The sequence below is a fragment of the Eumetopias jubatus genome, unplaced genomic scaffold (genome assembly GCF_037043125.1).
Source record: "Eumetopias jubatus isolate StellerSeaLion01/CBP00866 unplaced genomic scaffold, mEumJub1_p1.0 scaffold_16, whole genome shotgun sequence".
Taxonomy (NCBI): Eukaryota; Metazoa; Chordata; class Mammalia; order Carnivora; family Otariidae; genus Eumetopias; species Eumetopias jubatus.
The window spans coordinates 85,554,236-85,573,744 of record NW_028274822.1 but is presented as its reverse complement, the minus strand read 5'-3'; the positions used below and the strand labels follow the sequence as shown (position 1 = coordinate 85,573,744).

The following is a 19,509-nucleotide window of genomic DNA, read 5'->3' as shown; positions in this document are numbered from 1 at the left end:
TCAGAATGATCGTTAGCCTGGCTGCTGGGCCCCAAGCTGTTGTCACCGGTCTGTGAGATATTAAGGAGCTTATGCCAGAATTTAAGCCAAACATGTGACTAAGCATTTGCTTTAGTTCAGCTGTTGTTGTTACCTTTTTTTTCTTCTTAAGTAGGCTCTGCTCCCAGCATGGAGCCCAGTGCAGGGCTTGAACTCACAACCTTGAGATCAAGACCTGAGCTGAGATCAAGTTGGACGCTTAACTGACTGAGCCCCCCAAATGCCCCAGTTGTTGTTCTTAGTAGTAAGATTTTCTCCATGAAGAAAGTCCATTCTAATGCAAAATTCCTTATTGCATTACGGTCCAGTACTTTGTGCAGCACAAGATAAAGTTAATAAATGACCCAGGGAGAAAACAGGACTTCTAAATGTTTATCCCGTTTGTATCCTATCAAGGAAAATTGTTATTAAACTAGAAGACTAGAAAAATGCAGTGAAGAGGTACATGCTTTAAAAAGGGTACAGTAGGGGGGCACCTGGGTGGCTCAGTCAGTTAAGTGTCTGACTCTTGATCTCCACTCAGGTCTTGATCGCAGGGTCGTGAGTTCAAGCCCCATGTGAGCTCCATGCCCAACGTGGAGCCTACTTAAAAAAATAAGATAAAATAGAAAGGGTACAGTGGATGTTCTTTGGGCCAGAGATTCAGAGGAGAGAAAGGTGAAGAGGAAAGGCTTTGTGGTTAGTGACTAGGTGAGTGACTAGATGAGTTTCCAGGAGGTGGAAATGGGAAGGCATTCTATGAGGAGCAAGCAGTGGGAGCAGAGGTATAGGCTGAAAGTGTTTAGCACTTGTCGATAAGGAAAAAGGAGAAGGAAGCAAGTGGCAAGAAAAGGAGCATCAGGAATGACAAGGAAATTAGACATTTCTCTGCTTGGACATCTTTGGCCATGCCAATATTCACTTGAGTGAAATATTTAGAGGTATGTTCTAGAGGTACGATTGTGCTGCATATGCCACAGCTGTTTCTAAGAATACCTAAGAAACTGCTAACAGTGGTCCCCTCTGTGGAGGGTATGGGGGTGGCAGGAGTTAGGGGTTGGGGGTGACTTCCTTTTCACTGACTATTCTTTGGTATCTTTTCAACTTTAGACCATAAGCATCTAATACTTGTTGCTCCAAAAGTAAGTTGGAAATAGTTTTTAAAATAGGGTAAATTATGCCAACTTTAGAGCTTTGTGTCTTCCCAAAATAGAAATCACAGTAATTCCTTGCAGTGCCATGCTCTTTGTAGTACATCTAAGATGTACGGATGAGTGTAAAGATGAAATAAGTGGGATATGTCACTCTAGTGCTCAAAATTCTCTCAACGCCTCCCCCCAAGCCTCCCCATTTACCCAGGGTAAAAGCCAGAGATCTTACCGTGGCCAATAAGGTCCTACATGGGTCGGGAGCCCTCTGCCTAGCAAGCTCCTTCTCCAGATAGCATGTTGCTTTGCTCTTTCTCCTCCTCCAAGTCTTTACTCAGATGGCTTCGTTTCCATGAGGTTTTCCTTGACCTCCCTATTTATTTTTTTTTTTTTAAGATTTTATTTATTTTTTTTTTCTGTTTTTTTTTTTTTTTTTTTCCAAGCCACACATTTATTGTTGACCTCCCTATTTAAAATTGCTATCTACCATGACTGGCACCCCCTAATGCCCATTCTGCTTTGCTTTTTTTCTGTGGCCCTTATCACGATGTGACCTATCAATTATTTTACTTATTTATTTTCTTGTCATCTGTCTCCCTTCCCTAGAAGGTAAGCTCTGTGAAGAGAGAGATTTTTGTCTGATTTGTGCTTTGCTAATCTCTAGCTCCTGAAATTGTTCCTGTGTAGTAGATTACCAGACAAGTGCTCACAAATTATTTGCTGCTCCTCACCCTTTGAAAGCTGGAGTCTGTTTCCCCAGCTGGAATCTTGGCTGGTGTTGGGCTTGCTTTATCAATTAAATAGAAGTGATATTGTGTGAGTTGCAAGCCTAGGCCTTAAGAGGCATGGCAGCTTCCCCTGTGAAAGCAGGAACCCTTCCCTCAGCATGAGAACAAGTGCTGCGCAGTAGACTTCTGGAGGATTAAGACCATGTGGTGGGAGGCCTCAGCTGTCTCAGCAGTCTCAGCCATGCCGGTTGTTCCACTGGGGCCTAAATGTGAAAGTGAAGCCATCCAAGATGTCCAGCCACAGCTAAGCCAGCTGAAACCAGAACTACTCAGCTGAATTGTGAGAAATAATAAATGTTTGTTATTTTGAGCCACTAAGTTTTGGAGTGGTTTGTTTTCCAGCAAAAGCTAACTAATGTAGCTTTGTGCATAGTAGGTGGTCTGTAAATATGAAATTAATAAATGTTGCCATTATTAATTTTGTATCCAAAAAAACCCCCAGGGGCACCTGGGTGGCTCAGTTGGTTAGCTGTCCGACTCTTGATTTCAGCACAGGTCATGATCTTGGGGTCATGGGATCGAGCCTTGTGTCAGGCTCATGCACTGGGCATGGAGCCTGCTTGGGATTCTCTCTCTCCCTCTCCCCCTCCTCCCTAAAAGAAAAAAAATCCAAGTAAGATGAGAAATGTTGTTTCTAGTGAGTCCTTTTGATTCTCACCACAACATTATTGTGCTGTAGAAGGTTACAGCCCATTTGGATTTCATTACATGGGCTCTATATTCAAACTTAGGTTCAAATTATCCCTATACTTGTTAAAATAGCATCACCTTAAAAAGTCAGTTAGCCTCACTGAGCTACAGGTTCCTTTTCTGAGACTAAGTGCCTACCCCACAAGGCTGTTGTGAAGATCATAGGTAATGTGTGTAAAATGCATACTACAGTTGCTGGCACATACAGCCATAGCCGGTAGGGCTACGCACTCTTCCCCTCTTACTCCCCTCAGAGAAAAAGAATTCACAGACCAGGTGTTCATGTCTGACTTCCAGAATTCCCAGAAACCCAGAAATATCAGACCTGGATGAAAGGTAGTGAAAGAGAATGATAGGCACATGAACTAGAGTGGGCAATGACTATTTTACCCACAATTTAAGAAATAACTTGTATTTCAAAAGAACTTGGAAACTCTACTGCCTGATTGGTCCGAGGATATGGCATGTTGCATGGTATCCACTAAGGGGCGATAAACACATTTCATAAAGGAATTCTGCTCCTTCAAGCTACGGGCACCTGCCAGATAGGAAATGTTTCTTTAATTTTATTATTTTAACGTGGCTGTGAAACATAGACTTTTTAAATAGTTCATGTTGCACTTAAAATTATTAACAGATTGCTTTATTCTTTTTAAGGTATTAGAAGAACTCATAATGTGTGTTTTCAAGAAAGTCAGCCCTTGCAAGTTATTTTTGAAAAGAATATGTGTTCTAATATGCTAATTATTCAACCAAGGTAATGAGTTCTCTGGTGTTTATTTTTTTCTCTAAACATAATGTGGGCACAGAGTAAAGAGTTAATGCCCTTAATTAAAATTTGAAATCAGTTATATTTTTTAAAAAAGCTAACATTTGACTTGGAGAAGTCCCCTTACAAGGTCAAGAGGAAACTGTGAAAAAGATAATAGTAGATAATATAATTGCTTAATGGTAGCAATAATGATTTAGTGGCAAGAAAGTTCTAAAAATATCCCATTAGTGCCTTTCTACATCAAGTGATACCAAGAGAAAAATATATTCCCTAATTATACTTTGCATTTATATATTGCCTTCTGAGTCTTAAAACACACAACACAAGGAAACGTTAATGTTTTTATGTAAACTGATTTTATCCCAAGTGTTTGCATTTTTTCTTTAGAGAATGTGCATTTGTCAGAAAAGTGCATTTGTCAGAAAAGTGCACCCAATTTTTTAGTTAAGCTGTAGCATTAAACATTAAACATTAATTACTTTGTGAGCCAAAGGATATTTTATCCTTGTTGTCCTTTAAATTAAACAAGCAATACACGCTCCTTGTAATACATCTAGAATTTATAGAGGAGTGCAAAGATAAAAAAATTAAAAGTTTTTCTCCTCTACCTGTCCCCTCTACCCCACTTGGCAGAGGTAACATCAGTCAACAATTTGGGGTATATCCTTGTAGATCTTCTTCTTTCTATAGCCAATCTCTCTGTAACTCACCCTCTCCTTATAGCTATGGATATCTTTCTTTCTCTTCCTTCTTCCCCCCTCTCAAATTTATATTACTTATTAGACACATACTTATAACTAATTTTTTCAAAGAAAATGTCCTACTGTTACTATTTGGCAACTTGATTTTTTAAGTTTCTGTGTCAGTTCACTGAAATCAATCTTACTGTTTTTAATGATTACATAATTTTTCACTGTATGACTGAACCATAATTTAGTTACCCATTGTCCTATTAGTGAAAAAGTACGTTGTTTCCAGCTTTTTGCCATACAAAAAAGTATATGAGTTGCCTATTTCTGTGGAAAAAATTTCCTCCAAACTCAGAGCTTTAAGAAACCAGATATTGATTACTTCATAGTTATAAGTGTGGCTTAACTGGGTGCATCTGGCTCAAGGTGTCTCATGAAGTTGGAGTCAAGCTGTCAGCCAGGGCTGTGGTCTCATCTGAAGGCTGGACTTGGGCGGGGGGGATTCACTCCCAAACTCACAGACATGGCTGTGGGGAGGCCTCAGGTGATCGACTTCCAAGCTCACTAGTCTGGTTGCTGGTAGGTCTCAGTTCCTCACCACACAGGCCTCTCTGTGGATTATCTGATTGTCCTCACAACGTGGCCACTGGTAATCAGAAAGAGAGAGAATTGATTGAGATGACTGATTGAGAGAGAGAATTCACAAATGGAACCAAAGTCTTTTTATAACCTACTCTCAGAACTGACATTTCATCACTTCTGCCATTTTCTTTGGTAGAAGTGACTCTGTAAATTAAGCCCACACTCAAGGGCGGGGATTATATGAGGGCATAAATACCAGGAGGTGGGGATCACTGGGGGCCATCTTATATGCTTAACACAGAGTCCTAGAAATGAAATCACTGGGTCAAAGGCTTACCAAATTTTAAATTTGCATACATACTGACTACCAAATTGCTGTCTTAAATGATGAGCCAACTTACATTCCCACCAGAAGTATAGGGGAGTCCTTTCAAGTAACATATATGATCAATCTTTAAAATTTTTGCCAACCTGATAGGTAGAAAATTGTATTATTAGATGTCCTTTTTTGTTGTGTTGATTCCTTGGGAGTTTGAACATCTTTTCATATATTTATTGTATTTTTCTTCCTTTTTGAATTGCACATTTCTGTTGTAATTCTTTTGTATCAAGTTATTTGGTATTTTATAAAACACCATAACACTGGAAAAGTTCCTAGATGAATTTGGTAGGTGTTCCTGACATTTTGGCATCAAGAAACAATGCTGAGCTAATTTCTAGCTTCAGGTTAACATCAACATTACATACATTCTAAGACTTTCACTTTTATCTGACAACATCTCAATTTCAAAAGTAGCCCAGATCTTGTAATGTAATAATAAAAAGATAACCTAATTAAAAATGGGCAAAGGATTTGAATAGATAATTTGCCAAAGAAGATATACAAATGGTTGAAAAGGTGCTCAACATCATTAATAGTTAGGGAAACACAAATTAAAAAACTTTAAATCTGTGAATTGTACAGTATGTGAATTCTGTATCAACAAAACTATTTTTAAAAAGGGAGCCCAAGATAAAAGGGCATTTGGGACGTCAAGACAACCTTGAAAGTAATAGGTAATAATCTAGGACAAGTAACAAAGGGAAAGAGAATAGAAGTAGCAGGCTGCTCATAAACCTCTAGCCCTCACCCGGATCTCCAGCATAGTTCCACCCAGTTCTATCTGAACAGCGATGTTTTCTACTACCTCCCTTAGGAGTATGATTGCAGGTCATTAAAAATATATAGGGGGTATATAAAACCACGGAATTGAAGACATTTCTACCAGTGTCTGGTTTATTCTGCAGCTTTCACATGTCTTACTAAGAATATATTTTACTATTCTCTTGGCTTTCAAGTGAATTTTAAAATATACTAAAAATATTGCAGCTCACATAGAAAAAATAAGATAGGTATTTTGGGTAAGTTTTTTTAAAAATCTGGGCTGACTCACCTGTTTATTTCCAGATTAAAGGTTTGAGTCCCATTTAATAAGATTCTTTCTTCTTGTTTTTCAAGTAACATAGTACTTTTCATTACATTTTGTAGAGTGCTTGCTGAGGCAGTTGTTCTTTTTACATCAAGTCAAGAAGAAGTTACTCTTGCTGTTACCCCACTCAGCGTTTGCCTTAAGAGTTCCAGTGATGAACCAATGGGTAAGGACTACATCTGTCATGGCGCTTGGATGGCATGTCACTTCCTGGGTTTCTTGATGACTGACCATACAGTAAACATTGGTGGCATAACGTTTATTCTTGTCTAAAAAGCAGTAAGATGTAGAAAGATCATTAAAATTTTTAAGAGATCCAGGAAATGGAACACAATCAATAATTAAAATATTTGGCTTTGAAATTCAGGTTGTTTTAAAATTAGGAGAATCGTTACTGAGAAAAGTATATTTTCAGTTAAGATTTTTAAGGTCTGGTTTTCATCTTTTTTTAAATTTATTTATTTTTTAGTAATCTCTGCACCCAACATGGGGCTCAAACTCATGACCCCAAGATCAAGAGTTGCATGCTCTTCTAATTGAGCCGGCCAGGCACCCCTGTTTTTCATCTTTTATCACCCTTTGTGTTTAGCATAAAGAAAAATTAAGAGGCCAGCAATCCAATTGAGATTATCGTTAATCACATAAGAAGAAAAAGTAGCTTTGAACTAGAGAAGTAAGATATTCCAGATGGCAAACACACACAGCAGAAAACGTGAATACTTACGTCAGCTCCTCCAAGAGTTATCTAGACTGAATGGAGAAACTAAGGCATGATTGAATCAGAATTTTTGCTATCAAGAAAATTGACCATGGTCTTTTGGGTACAAGCTGTTTGAGACTTTTTAACCTTGGGTAATTTGGTGTGTGTGTGTGTGTGTTTGTGTGTGTGTGACAGCAGTAAAGAAAAGAAATGGAGGGAACTGTATTATTCCAGACTGAAAAACCAGTAGAACTAGGGCTGAAGTTGGATCAGATGACTTTTGTGGTGTTTAGTGTGTGCCATGTTCTTGTTCTTTTTTTTAACTTTTTAAAAAAAGATTTATTTATTTATTTTGAGAGAGAAGGGGAGTGTGAGCAGGGGGAGGGGCAGAGGGAAAGGGAGAGAATTTCAAGCAGACTCCCTGCTGGGTGGGGAGCCTGACGCAGGGCTCGATTCCAGGACCCCAAGATCATGACCCAAGCCAAAATCAAGAGTCGGCTTTTCAATCAACTGAACCATCCAGGTGCCCCTCTATGTTCTTTTTCTAAATGGTTTCCATTTATGAATTCACGTGATCTTTGTAAGCTCTGTGATGTAGGTCCTATTATTATGTCCATTTTTCATGTGAAGCACAGAGAAACTCAGTGACTTGCCTGGTGTCACACAGTTAATAAGTGTGGATTATCTGAACATAGGCTCCAAGGCACAGGCTCATTACCATTGTGCTATTATTACTTCTTTCTAGTCTTACCTCGCATTGTTTTTTGACACTCAGAAGCACATGATCAGGAAACAATATGCTTGGCTAGTGAAAGGGTCTGTTTTGTATTCCATAATTCCATCTCTGAATAAAGATGGCCATTTAGTAACCAGGAGATATTGTCCCTTGTGAGTAGCTTTCTAATGAGTAGTTCTAGTTATGGTTGACTAGGGACCCAATTGTTTATTATTGAATCTACTCTATGCTAGTACTTGGGAAGTGACATGAACCTTCTTGTTTGATAGGAATGATTTCTAGGATAGTGTTTGGTCCTTTTAAAAAATATATACTATTTATCCTTTGTTCTTACAGTTACGTTAATTCATATTCATTGAAGAAAATAAAAAACACAAAATAAGCACTAATAAAAAAAAAATCACCTGAAATCCCACTATCCAGAGATAAGCACTTTTAATAGTTTGGGACATCTCCTTGTATACTTCAAATCTAATATCAGAAGATTGGTTGAGTAAAGATAATGAAATACTATGAAGCTATTAAAAGTAATCCAATAAAAAAATGGGCGGGATTGGGGCACCTGAATGGTGTAGTCAGTTAAGCATCCTACTCTTGATTTTGGCTCAGGTTGTGATCTCAGGGTCATGGGATAGAGCCCATGTCGGGTGCTCAGTGTGGAGTCTGCTTAAGATTCTCTCTCCCTCTGCCCCTGCCTCCCACTCTCTCTCTTTTCACTCTCTCTCCCTCTCTCAAATAAATCTTTTTAAAAAATGGGCAGAGTACCTGAATACTTTCTCCAAAGAATATATACAGATGGCCACAGACACATGAAAAGATGCTCAACATCACTCATCAGCAGGGAAATGCAAATCAAAACCACAATGAAGATGTGAGGGCAATGTGGCTGAAACATCTGTCACTCCATTGATCGCCAGGATTGATTCAGCAGATCTGGCTGCTAGGCGGGTGTCCCCTTCCTCCCTCACCACTCCATGTGTGTCCCTCCCAAAGCTTTGCGCTCAAAGAGGACAACATTCCCAATAGAGGAGGACCGTTCTTTGGTCAAGGGTATATGAATAGCTGTGCCTCCCTGCTGGAGCCTTCAAACAAGCTCTCAATGTCCATTTGCAGGAGAGCGTAGGGTAGTCAAGCTTCCAAGACTCCAGACACATCCCAATGAGGTGCTGCATGTGGTAGTCTGCCTTTCTTTAAAGAGAAAAAAAAAAAACCACAATGAGATCTCATCTTATACCTGTCAGAATGGCTAAAATCAAAAACACAAGAAATAATGAGTGCTGGCGAAGATGTGGAGAAAAAGGAACCCTTGTGTACTGTTGGTGGGAATGTAAATTGGTGCAGACACTGTGGGAAACAGTATTGAGGTTCCTCAAAAAATTAAAAATAAAAATATCATATGGTCCAATAATTCTGCTACTGGGTGTTTACCCAGAAAAAATGAAAACACTGATTTGAAAAGATATATGCACTCCTGTGTTCACTGCAGTATTATTTACAATAGCCAGGATATGGAAGCAACCCAAATCCATCATAGACAAATGGATAAAGAAGATGTGGTGTATATATAATGTAGTATTAGTCATAAAAAAGAATGAAATCTTGCCATTTGCGACAGCATGGATGGACCTAAAGATATAATGCTAGGGGCGCCTGGGTGGCTCAGTCAGTTCAGTGTCTGACTTTGGCTCAGGTCATGATCTCAGGGTCCTGGGGTCGAGCCTGTGTCAGTCTCTCTGCTCAGCAGGGGTCAGCTTGTCCATCTCCCTCTGCCCCTCCCGTTGCTTGTGCACGAGTGCCCTCTCTCTTTCTCTCTCAAATAAATAAAATCTTTTTAAAAAAGGATATCATGCTAAATGCAATAAGTCAATCAGAGAAAGACAGATACCATATGATTTCACTCATATGTGGAATTTAAGAAACAAAACAAATGAACAAACAAAGAAAAAGAGACAAACATCTCGGGATGCCTGAGTGGCTCAGTCGGTTAAGTGGCTGCTTTCGGCCCAGGTTATGAGCCGAGGGTCCTGGGATCGAGTCCCACATCGGGCTCCTTGCTCAGCAGGGAGCCTGCTTCTCTCTCTCTCTCCCTCTGCTTGTGCTCTCTCTGTCAAATAAATAAAATCTTAAAAAAAAGAGAGAGACAAACATCTCTTAAATACAGAGAGCAAACTAGTGGTTGGCAGGAGGGGGTGAAATAGATAAAGGGGATTAAGAGCAATTTATCTTGATGAATACTGAGAAATGTATAGAATTGTTGAATTTTTATATTGTATACCTGAAACTAAGGTAACACAGTATGTTAACTACACTTCAATTAGAAAAAAAAGAAAATGAGAAAAAGAAAAGGTACTTGTGTGTGTGTGTGTGTGTGTGTGTGTGTATTTCTTTTTTCTTTTATTCCGAATTTTTGTGGTTCCTTTCAGATATCTTTGTATCCATGAAATGTTTCTCCTCTTTCCTCCCGATTTTTTTTTTTAATGTTTAAACTTTTTTTTTTTTTTAAGATTTTATTTATTTGACAGAGAGAGACACAGCGAGAGAGGGAACACAAGCAGGGGGAGTGGGAGAGGGAGAAGCAGGCTTCCCGTTGAGCAGGGAGCCCGATGCGGGGCTCGATCCCAGCACCCTGGGATCATGACCTGAGCTGAAGGCAGACGCTTAACGACTGAGCCACCCAGGCGCCCCCTTTCCTCCCGATTTTAAGGAGAGATGAAAATGACAAAGACTTTCATTTCTTAGCTTTATCCTGAGGCATCTTTGAGAAGGAAGCAATAGGGAGCTATGCAATATTCACAAGGATGACTACCTTTTGCTGAATGACTTGCTTTCTGTGCTCAGGCAGAAGCCTACAGACAAATAGTGCCTATTTTATGGGTGTTTATTTGTTGTTTGTTTTCTCCCTCGTTCTTACTTCCTCCTTCTTTTTAAACTTCTTACATTTCCCAGCTTGCACAGGTGAGGCCTCATGTTGCTCAGTACAACACAATGAAGCACCTCTGGGGCACCTGGGTGGCTCAGTTGGTTAAGCAACTGCCTTCAGCTCAGGGCATGATCCTGGGGTCTGGGATGGAGCCCCACATCGGGCTTCTTGCTCGGTGGGGAGTCTGCTTCTCCCTCTCCCTCTGCTGCTCTCTCTCGTTCTCCATTATCATTGCTTCTTTTAAGTGCTGAGTAACTTCTTGATTCTGCCTCCTTTTGGACTTTCTCCAGTGACTTTGAACAGGCAATCTTTACATTTTGTGGTTCTGGAGGCTGTAAGTCAGCTGAGGGCCTCCTCCTGGGTCACAGACTTCTTATTGTGTCCTCCAGGGCAGAAGGTGTGTGTATGTATTTCTGAGCGTGTATATCAAACATTTTTGTGGTGAAAAACTCGAAATAATTCATTCTCATCGTTTATGTTTCTGTGGGTTGATGGGGCTCAGCTAGACAGTCTGTTCTTGGGGTCTCATGCAATTGCAGTTAGACAGTGGCTGGGTCTGGAATCATCTGAATCCATCCAAGATGGCACACTGACATGGCTGGTAATTGATGCTGGGAGCAGGGCTGGGCTGTTAACCAGAGTGACTGCACACATATGGCCTCTCCATTTAACTTGGTCTTCATATAGCATGAACTCAGCATGGTGGCCAAGTTCCAAGAGTGAGTGTTACAGCACAGAGGAAGTGGATGGAGGATAGAGGAAGCGGAAGTTGCCAGTCTCTTAAGGCCTGGGCTCAGAAGCCAACACGAGGTCATTTCATCTATAGCACCATATCCTATTGGCCTTAGCAGTCAGAGAGCCCAACGACCCAACTTCAAGGGGAGGGGACATAGGGATGGACCCCATCTCTCAGTGAAAGTGTCAGAGGATTGGTGGCTGTTTTTAATCTATCACTTACAGTTATATTTTCATATTAAAATTTAACAAGTACCCCTGGAACTAATTCTATTCTTTCTTTACCTATAATATTGAACAGATTTGACTAGTTCTGTGTACAGTGAAATGTTTGTTGGCCCAGATGAGTTTGACTTCTTTCAAATTGGAGCTGATACTGAAATAACATTCTGCTTCAAAGAATTAAAGGTGAACAAAAATTTGTATCAAAATTTCGCTGGTAGTTTTTAAAATAAAGATTTCAACTATTTTTCTTCTTTTTCTCTTTCAGGGAATGCTGACATTTTCAGAAGCTACACATGCTCCTATAGCCATTCATTTTGATTTTCCTGGGAAGTAAGTCCTTGGGAAATTTCCTCCCTCCCTCCCTCCCTTCTTTTCTTCCTTCCTTTCTTCCTTTTGTTATATATCAATAATAAAACCCTTTGGATCACTTTGAAATTAATTCACACCTCAAGATTCCTTAACTTTACTAGCAACACTTACCAAACTAAAATTTGAAGGATGCCATACATGGCATTTTTAAATTGGTAATGGAAAAAGATATATTCTGCAGAGTGAAAACATTTATAAATTTGACATGGTGAAATTAATTGCCTAATTAGAAAATTAATTAGACATGGCTTAAACAAGTCTAATTTCTATGAAACCATGATATTTCATATGGTATTTCAGAACTAAAATTCCAGAGACTGGGTTAGATGAGCTTTTTGAAATCAGATCTGATGATGTCGAAGGACCATGTCAATTTGTGAAAAGACAAATAAGACTTCTACTTCTACTGTCTCTTTTTACTTCTGAAGTGTCATTTTCTAATTTTCCTAATGTCCATCAGAAAACATGTATGATGCTTGCTCTGACTTTGCCTTTTTTTAGACCTATGGCTTTAAGTATCGATGATATGTTATTGGAAGCTAACTTTATCTTGGCTACATTAGCTGATGAGCCAAGTAGAGCATCTTCTCCACCATCACTGTGTCTTTCACAAAAACAAAAAAGGTAAGACCAATGTTTTAACATCTTTGCTGGTTGGGAAAAAGCCATTGCAATCTTATTCTGAAATAATTCATTGGCATTTCATTTAGGAAACAATCGAGGAGTAAAACGTTAGATCAGAAATATTGACTGAATCAGAAAGAGCTACAGTAGGAGCTAACTAGTGAGAAATAGCACCAATCATGCACTAGACATCTGTTTTTTCTCTTCTGATCAGAATTTAACAGGACTGTCTGATTTATCTTTGTTCTTACCCAAACCTCATTTCCAGTCTTGGCAGTTGTTTTTTAGGAGGGATACAGTGTTGAGGTTCATGGGTAAGTTTCTGTTCACTGCCTAGAACTCTTCTTTCTTGGACATGGGGACAGCCTTTGTTTTTCTTTCTTTTTTTTCTTTTGTCTCCATAACTTTTTTTTTTTTTTTTGGTGCAGGGTGCTTCACTGTAAAAGTTAACTTAAAACTACTATGGGAAATTTGGAAAATAGAGAAAAGTACAAAGAAGATAAATTGCACCACCTGGAGATAGCCACTGTTAACATTTGGCTCACTGTTTTTTCTTTTAGACTTTTTATTTTGCATAAGATGTTTTAAAATAAGATCAGGCTCATGGAGGATATGCAGTTTTCTATCCTCTTTGTCCCCCACAAAGTATATTGTGAACAGGTTCCAATATCACTGATTATGACTTGGAAATATGATTTTTAATGACTGTATAGAATTTTATCATGCAGATGTATAGTAATTTGACTTTTTTTCTAACTCAGGCCCTGTTACTATATCACAAGTTTGTCTCATGCACACTGGGTTGCTTTACTGAAGAATTTGAATCTGTAGAGAAAATTTCTAAATAATCATATATGTAAATTTTAGCTTTCTTTTTTAAAATTTTTTTATTTAAATTCTAGTTAGTTAACATACAGTGCAATATTGGTTTCAGGAGTAGAATTTAGTGATTCATCACTTACATACAACACCCAATGCTCATCATAACAAGTACCCTTCTGAATGCCCACCACCCATCTAACCCATCCTCCACACACCTCCCTCCATCAACCCTCAGTTTGGTCTCTATCGTTAAGTCTCATGGTTTGGGCAGAAGACATGAACAGACATTTCTGCAAAGAAGACATCCAAATGGCCAACAGACACATGAAAAAGTGCTCAACATCACTCGGCATCAGGGAAATCCAAATCAAAACCTCCATGAGATACCACCTCACACCCGTCAGCGTGGCTAGAATTAACAAGTCAGGAAACGACAGATGTTGGCGGGGATGTGGAGAAAGGGGAACCCTCCTACACTGTTGGTGGGAATGCAAGCTGGTGCAGCCACTCTGGAAAACAGTATGGAGGTTCCTCAAACAGTTGAAAATAGAGCTGCACTACCACCCAGCAATTGCACTATTGGGTGTTTACCCCAAAGATACAAATATAGTGATCCAAAGGGGCACCTGCACCCTGATGTTTATAGCAGCAATGTCCACAATAGCCAAACTGTGGAAAGACCCAGATGTCCATCGACAGATGAATGGATAAAGAAGAGGTGGTAAGGGGAGTAGGGGGATGGGTTAGCCCGGTGGTGGGTATTAAGGAGGGCATGTATTGAATGGAGCACTGGGTGTTATACACAAACAATGAATCATGAAACACTACATCAAAAACTAATGATGTAATGTATGGTGGCTAACATAACATAATAAAATTAAATTAAAAAAAAAAGATGGGAGTCTCGGTGATGGACATTGGGGAGGATATGTGTTGTGGTGAGTGCTGTGTGTTGTGTAAGACTGATGAATCACAGACCTGTACCCCTGAAACAAATAATACATTATATGTTAATAATAATAAAAAAAGTCTCTTACGGTTTGTTTCCTTCTCTCTCTCTCTCTTTTATTCCTCTCCCTCCCATATGAGCTTCTGTTTTGTTTCTTAAATTCCACATAAGAGTGAAATCATATGGCATTTGTCTTTCTCTGACTGACTTATTTTGCTTAGTATAATACATGCTACGTAATACACCTTATTAGAGTGTCCACATTGTTGCAAATGGCAGGATTTCATTCTTTTTTTTTAAGATTTTTAAAATTAATTTATTTGACAGAGAGAGACACAGCAAGAGAGGGAACACAAGCAGGGGGAGTGGGAGAGGGAAAAGCAGGCTTCCCGCTGAGCAGGGAGCCCGACGCGGGGCTCGATCCCAGGACCCTGGGATCATGACCTGAGCCGAAGGCAGACGCCTAACAACTGAGCCATCCAGGCACCCCGGCAGGATTTCATTCTTTTTGATGGCTGAGTAATATTCCATTTATATATATATCATATCTTCTTTATCCATTCATCAGTCGATGGACATTTGGGCTCTTTTCATAGTTTGGCTATCGTTGATAATGCTGCTATAAACATAGGGGTGCATGTATCCCTTCAAATCTGTATTTTTGTATCCTTGAGTAAATACCTAGTAGGGCAATTACTGGATAGTAGGGTAGGTAGTTCTATTTTTAACTTTTTGAGGTAAATTTTAAACTTTCAACAATCAGTTCTATGTTGTTTCAATATATTCTCTAAACTAGTGTTATCACTGTCATCCCATATTGCTTCATTAGTTATATAAAAATATACATTTGCAGGCTAACCGCTCATTCATTTAATCCCTTAATACCTCAGGTCTGATCTGATGTGTTCAACAAACAACAATTCAAAGACTGGCAAAAATGCAACCAGCAAGGCCCCAGGATGTATCTTGAGAAAAGCAGCACCCAAAAGGCTTTATCCTAATGAGACTCAAACAGACATCCCTGCATTGGAAAACTGTGGCAGCCCTATAATGAAAAGAGTGAATGAAGACATTAGTGAAGTGCCAGAAAGCAGTGTCAGCAACACGGAGGAGGGGCCAGGGTCTTCATATCTAAGGCAGGTAAAGGGAAAACATTGAGACATGACAACGTCTCAGTCAAGATTTCTCATCATCTGTCTCCCTTTGCAGTCTCCCTGCCCAGGTCCACCCCAATGTCCCGAAAATAGTTTCCTTACTTTTTGATAGGAGAGTGGTGAAACCAGTCTGACTTACAGACTGTCAGTACAAAAGAGTTTAAATTGCTCATTGAGCAACAAAATATATTCAAGTGCATATCTGGGTCACTTGTATTAAAGAATAAATTATGATTGCTTACAGGATAATCTTTGAATACAAATAATACGCTAAAGGCATATAATTTACTTTCTAAGATAAGTGTCCTCATTTTATTCTTCAAATTGGGTTGGGAAATCCTTTACTCATCATAGTACAAATTAAATTTCATCCCAACAAGTATCACCAATTATTTCATAGTGGAGTCCCAGTTAATAACCTATTATATTACCAACATTTTACTAGCTGGATGATAAGCTTTACAGAATGCCATTGTGTTAAACCTTATGATATCTATTGAACTGAAGATAAATATGATTTATTAGAAACTGAAGTATCTCAAATAAATAATTCCCAATTTAATATGTTTACATTAATGGTTTATTCAAGCTTGTTTTACTATTGCTATTATTATTGGTTTAGAAATATGAGTTTCCTAACAAATTTGAAGGGAGAAATAATATTTCTAAAAGTCACTATCTTACACTGTATAAAAGACTTTTAGAGCAGTAAAATTGGGTAGTAAACTCCATTCATTATTCAGTTTGATACTGTGTTTATTGAATACCTATTATATGCCTAGCAGTTATAGCAATTTTCTCTTGTATATTACTAAGTTGGCCATAAGGTGAAAACTGAAATTTGTCTTTCATTATACAGAAGCATTTTCCCCTTCTGTTTTTTTGGTCACACATATTGTGCTTACTTTTTCAAAGGTAACAATACAAAAACATTTTCTGGCCACTTCACTTCCCTGAAATTCACTAAGATTGCCCATTTCCTCACTAGGGAAAGTGACATTTATAAAGGACTGTAAAGAACTGTAAGCTCCATGAGCATCGTTACAGGACTCTTCTTCAAATTTCCCATCATGTCACTTATATTCTAAAAACAACCGCCACCCAGGAGCCCCAACACAGTCCTATTTTAAATGGTATTATTTGCCTTAATGTGGCAAAGTCCTGCAAAACTGAAATTACAATATGATTGTTATTTAGACCCTTATCATCTTCCACCCAAACTATTGTGAGCCTTCCCATTGGCTTCCATGCCTCCATTCCCGTCCACTCTGGTTCTCCAGTGTACCAGAAGATTTTGTCCAAACCTTACATTTACAGTGAAGTACAGAGGTTTAGAGCACTGGCTCCAGATTTAGAATTCCTAGGTTTACATCCCTGTTTGCCACTTACTAGTTGTGTGACTTGGACAAGTTACTCCTCTTTTGCCTTGGTTTTATTATCAGTAAAAGGGGGATAATAATAGTACTACCCATTAAATAGAACTGTGGGAATTAATTGAACTAATATATGGAGCTGGCACATGGCTAATGCTCATTAAATGTTAGTTACTGTTATACATCACTCTCCTGTCTTCAAAACTCTTGGATCATTCCCTTTGTCCCATAGGATTACAACTAAACTCCTTGGAATGGCTTTCAGGGACTGTCCCTGGGGTATTTATTATGCTCTTCACTAGGCCTCCCCCTTTCCTCCTTCCTGCTCCCATACAAAACATACTCTATGCCGGGAATGGCAGATAGGTTTCCTCTTTAGTAACATCACCAGTCATTTGGTTGGGCAAACTAAGTTGAGTGTGACTAAAGCTATATCTATAGTTGATTTGCAGCATTTGCCATGCACACGGGAGGGCCATCACCTGGGAACCAGACTCAAGCTATAGCCGTTATGGTGCTAGTAACATTCTGATAATAATATGGCCCATTATTATTTGCTTGTTTGTTTTTAACTTTCCATTTTAAAATAATTTCACTTTTAAAAAGTTGCAAAAATTGGGGCACCTGGGCTGCTCAGTCGGTTAAGCATTTTCCTTCAGCTTAGGTCACGATCCCAGGGTCCTGGGATCAAGCCCTGTGTCAGGCTCCCTGCTCATTGGGGAGTCTGCTTCTCCCTACCCCTGCTTGTGCTCGGGCGTGAGCTCTCTCTCTCTCTCTCAAATAAATAAATAAATTCTTGAAAAAAAGTTGCAAAAATAGTACAAAGAATTCCTACATACCCTTCTCCCAGACTCTCCAAATGTTAACATTTATGTAATAGTACAATTCTCATTTCACCAGAGAAAAATCAGAAAATACCAATAAGAGATTATCAGAGATAATCACTACAAACACTTCTATTATTACTGTTAGGGCTTTTTCTATGCATATTATATACACACATGCTTGCACACGTGCACATCATATTTTTTAAAATTTTGAAATAAATTCAGACTCACTTGCAGAAGTAGTATAAAGAATTCCCATATACTGTTCACCCAGATTCCCTAAATATTAACAGCGTCTCCTTTAGTCTGGAACATTTTCTAAATGTTGTTTTATCTTTCTTTACCTTGACACTTTAGTAGAATGTCCCTGTATTTGAATTTTTCTGATTTCGTCATGATTAAATTTCAGCTGTGCATTTTTAGTAAGAATGAAACAGAACAATGCTGTGTTCTTCTCACACATTTTATCTGGAAACCCATGATGGAGTTTGTCTTCTTGGTGATCCTAATTTTATCATATAGTTAAGGTTATCTGCCAGATTTCTCCACGGTAAAGTTACTGTTTTCTGTTAGTAATCGAAAGTGGTTTGGTGGGAGATACTTTGAAACTAAGTAAATATCCTGTTTCTCATCATACTTTTTGCCTACTAATTTTAGCATCCATTGATGCTTTTTTGTCTAAAATAGTTATTACTATGATACTTGAGAAATGGTAATTTTTCTATTATCAGATGAAATTCTGCTTTAATAACTTTCCTTCTCTCCATTTATTTATTCAATTATTTATGTGACAAAATACTCTTGAATATTAATTTTATTTTGGGGGTTATAATCCATTACTATCATTTATACTGGGAGCCTCTGTCTCTTTGGCATATCTCCAGCATTTTTTGAGTACTTCCTTACTTTCTGGAAACTTAAAGTGTTCTAGGCTTACCTTGTATTTCCCAACTCCAACCCAAATGGAATCAGTCTTTTCTCCCAAGAGTCCTGGTTCCTTTGATCAGAGATGGTAGACAGAAACAACTTCTGGATGGTAGGTGTGCTCTTTTGTACTGGGATTTCCTTGCTTCTAGGCCCTCTCAGCAGACAAAGCTAGGAAACATACTCATTTATAGACACATACACACATATTGATCAATTTTTATATCTATTTGTATACATACATACTTATGTACATTAAAACCCATAAATTCATACTGATACCTCCAGTTCCAGTCCAACACCACAGGGTTCATACTGGCCTCCCCCATTTATTTATTTTTTAATTATTTTTTTAAAAAGATTTTATTTGGGCGCCTGGGTGGCTCAGATGGATAAGCATCTGCCTTTAGCTCAGGTCATGATCCCAGGGTCCTGGGATTGAGTCCCGCATCGGGGTCCCTGCTCAGTGCAGAGCCTGCTTCTCCCTCTCCCTCTGCCATTCCCTCTGCTTGTGCTCTTCTGTCTATCTCTCTGTCAAATAAATAAATAAAATCTTTAAAAAAAAAGATTTTATTTATTTGAGAGAGAGAACATGAGCAGGGGGGAGGGTGAGAGGGAGAGGGAGAAGCAGACTCCCTGCTGAGCAGGGAGCCCAACGCAGGGCTCCATCCCAGGACCCTGGGATCATGACCTGAGCTGAAGGCAGATGCTTCACCGACTGAGCCCCCTGGGCGCCCCTCCCCTGTTTCTTTAAAACTCCTTTGTCTGACAGTGAGAAACTTGGCTGTTGTCATCCACAACATGTTTACTTACTGTTCAATCTGAGAACACATAGTTTCAGAATTGCCAATCCATACCCCTGGAAGAAATGAATCTGCTAACAGAAGTACAATATTTGTGAATATTATTTTGTCTTCAGCTATTAAGTATATATTCAAAATACTGTTTCTCAGGGCAGCTCATTGGTGCATTCAGTTAAGCATCCAACTCTTGGT

At 38.9% G+C, this 19,509-nt stretch overlaps 1 protein-coding gene and 1 long non-coding RNA gene across 2 annotated transcripts in view; one reads left to right on the top strand and one right to left on the bottom strand.

The window, feature by feature from the left end:
* The window catches only part of RAD9B (RAD9 checkpoint clamp component B), a 38,226-nt gene that overhangs the window by 8,905 nt on the left and 9,812 nt on the right, over positions 1-19,509 (top strand). The window contains exons 5-10 of the mRNA XM_028116421.2: positions 3,302-3,401; positions 6,216-6,322; positions 11,549-11,655; positions 11,738-11,802; positions 12,343-12,465; positions 15,127-15,376. Coding sequence (XP_027972222.1) covers positions 3,302-3,401; positions 6,216-6,322; positions 11,549-11,655; positions 11,738-11,802; positions 12,343-12,465; positions 15,127-15,376 — 752 coding nt within the window. The remainder of the gene's footprint in view (positions 1-3,301; positions 3,402-6,215; positions 6,323-11,548; positions 11,656-11,737; positions 11,803-12,342; positions 12,466-15,126; positions 15,377-19,509) is intronic.
* Positions 3,680-18,838, bottom strand: LOC114219040 (uncharacterized). The gene is made up of 3 exons (XR_003611303.2): positions 18,528-18,838; positions 6,121-6,425; positions 3,680-4,751 (listed from the first exon to the last, which is right to left on the bottom strand). It is a non-coding gene; the product is annotated as an uncharacterized LOC114219040 (long non-coding RNA).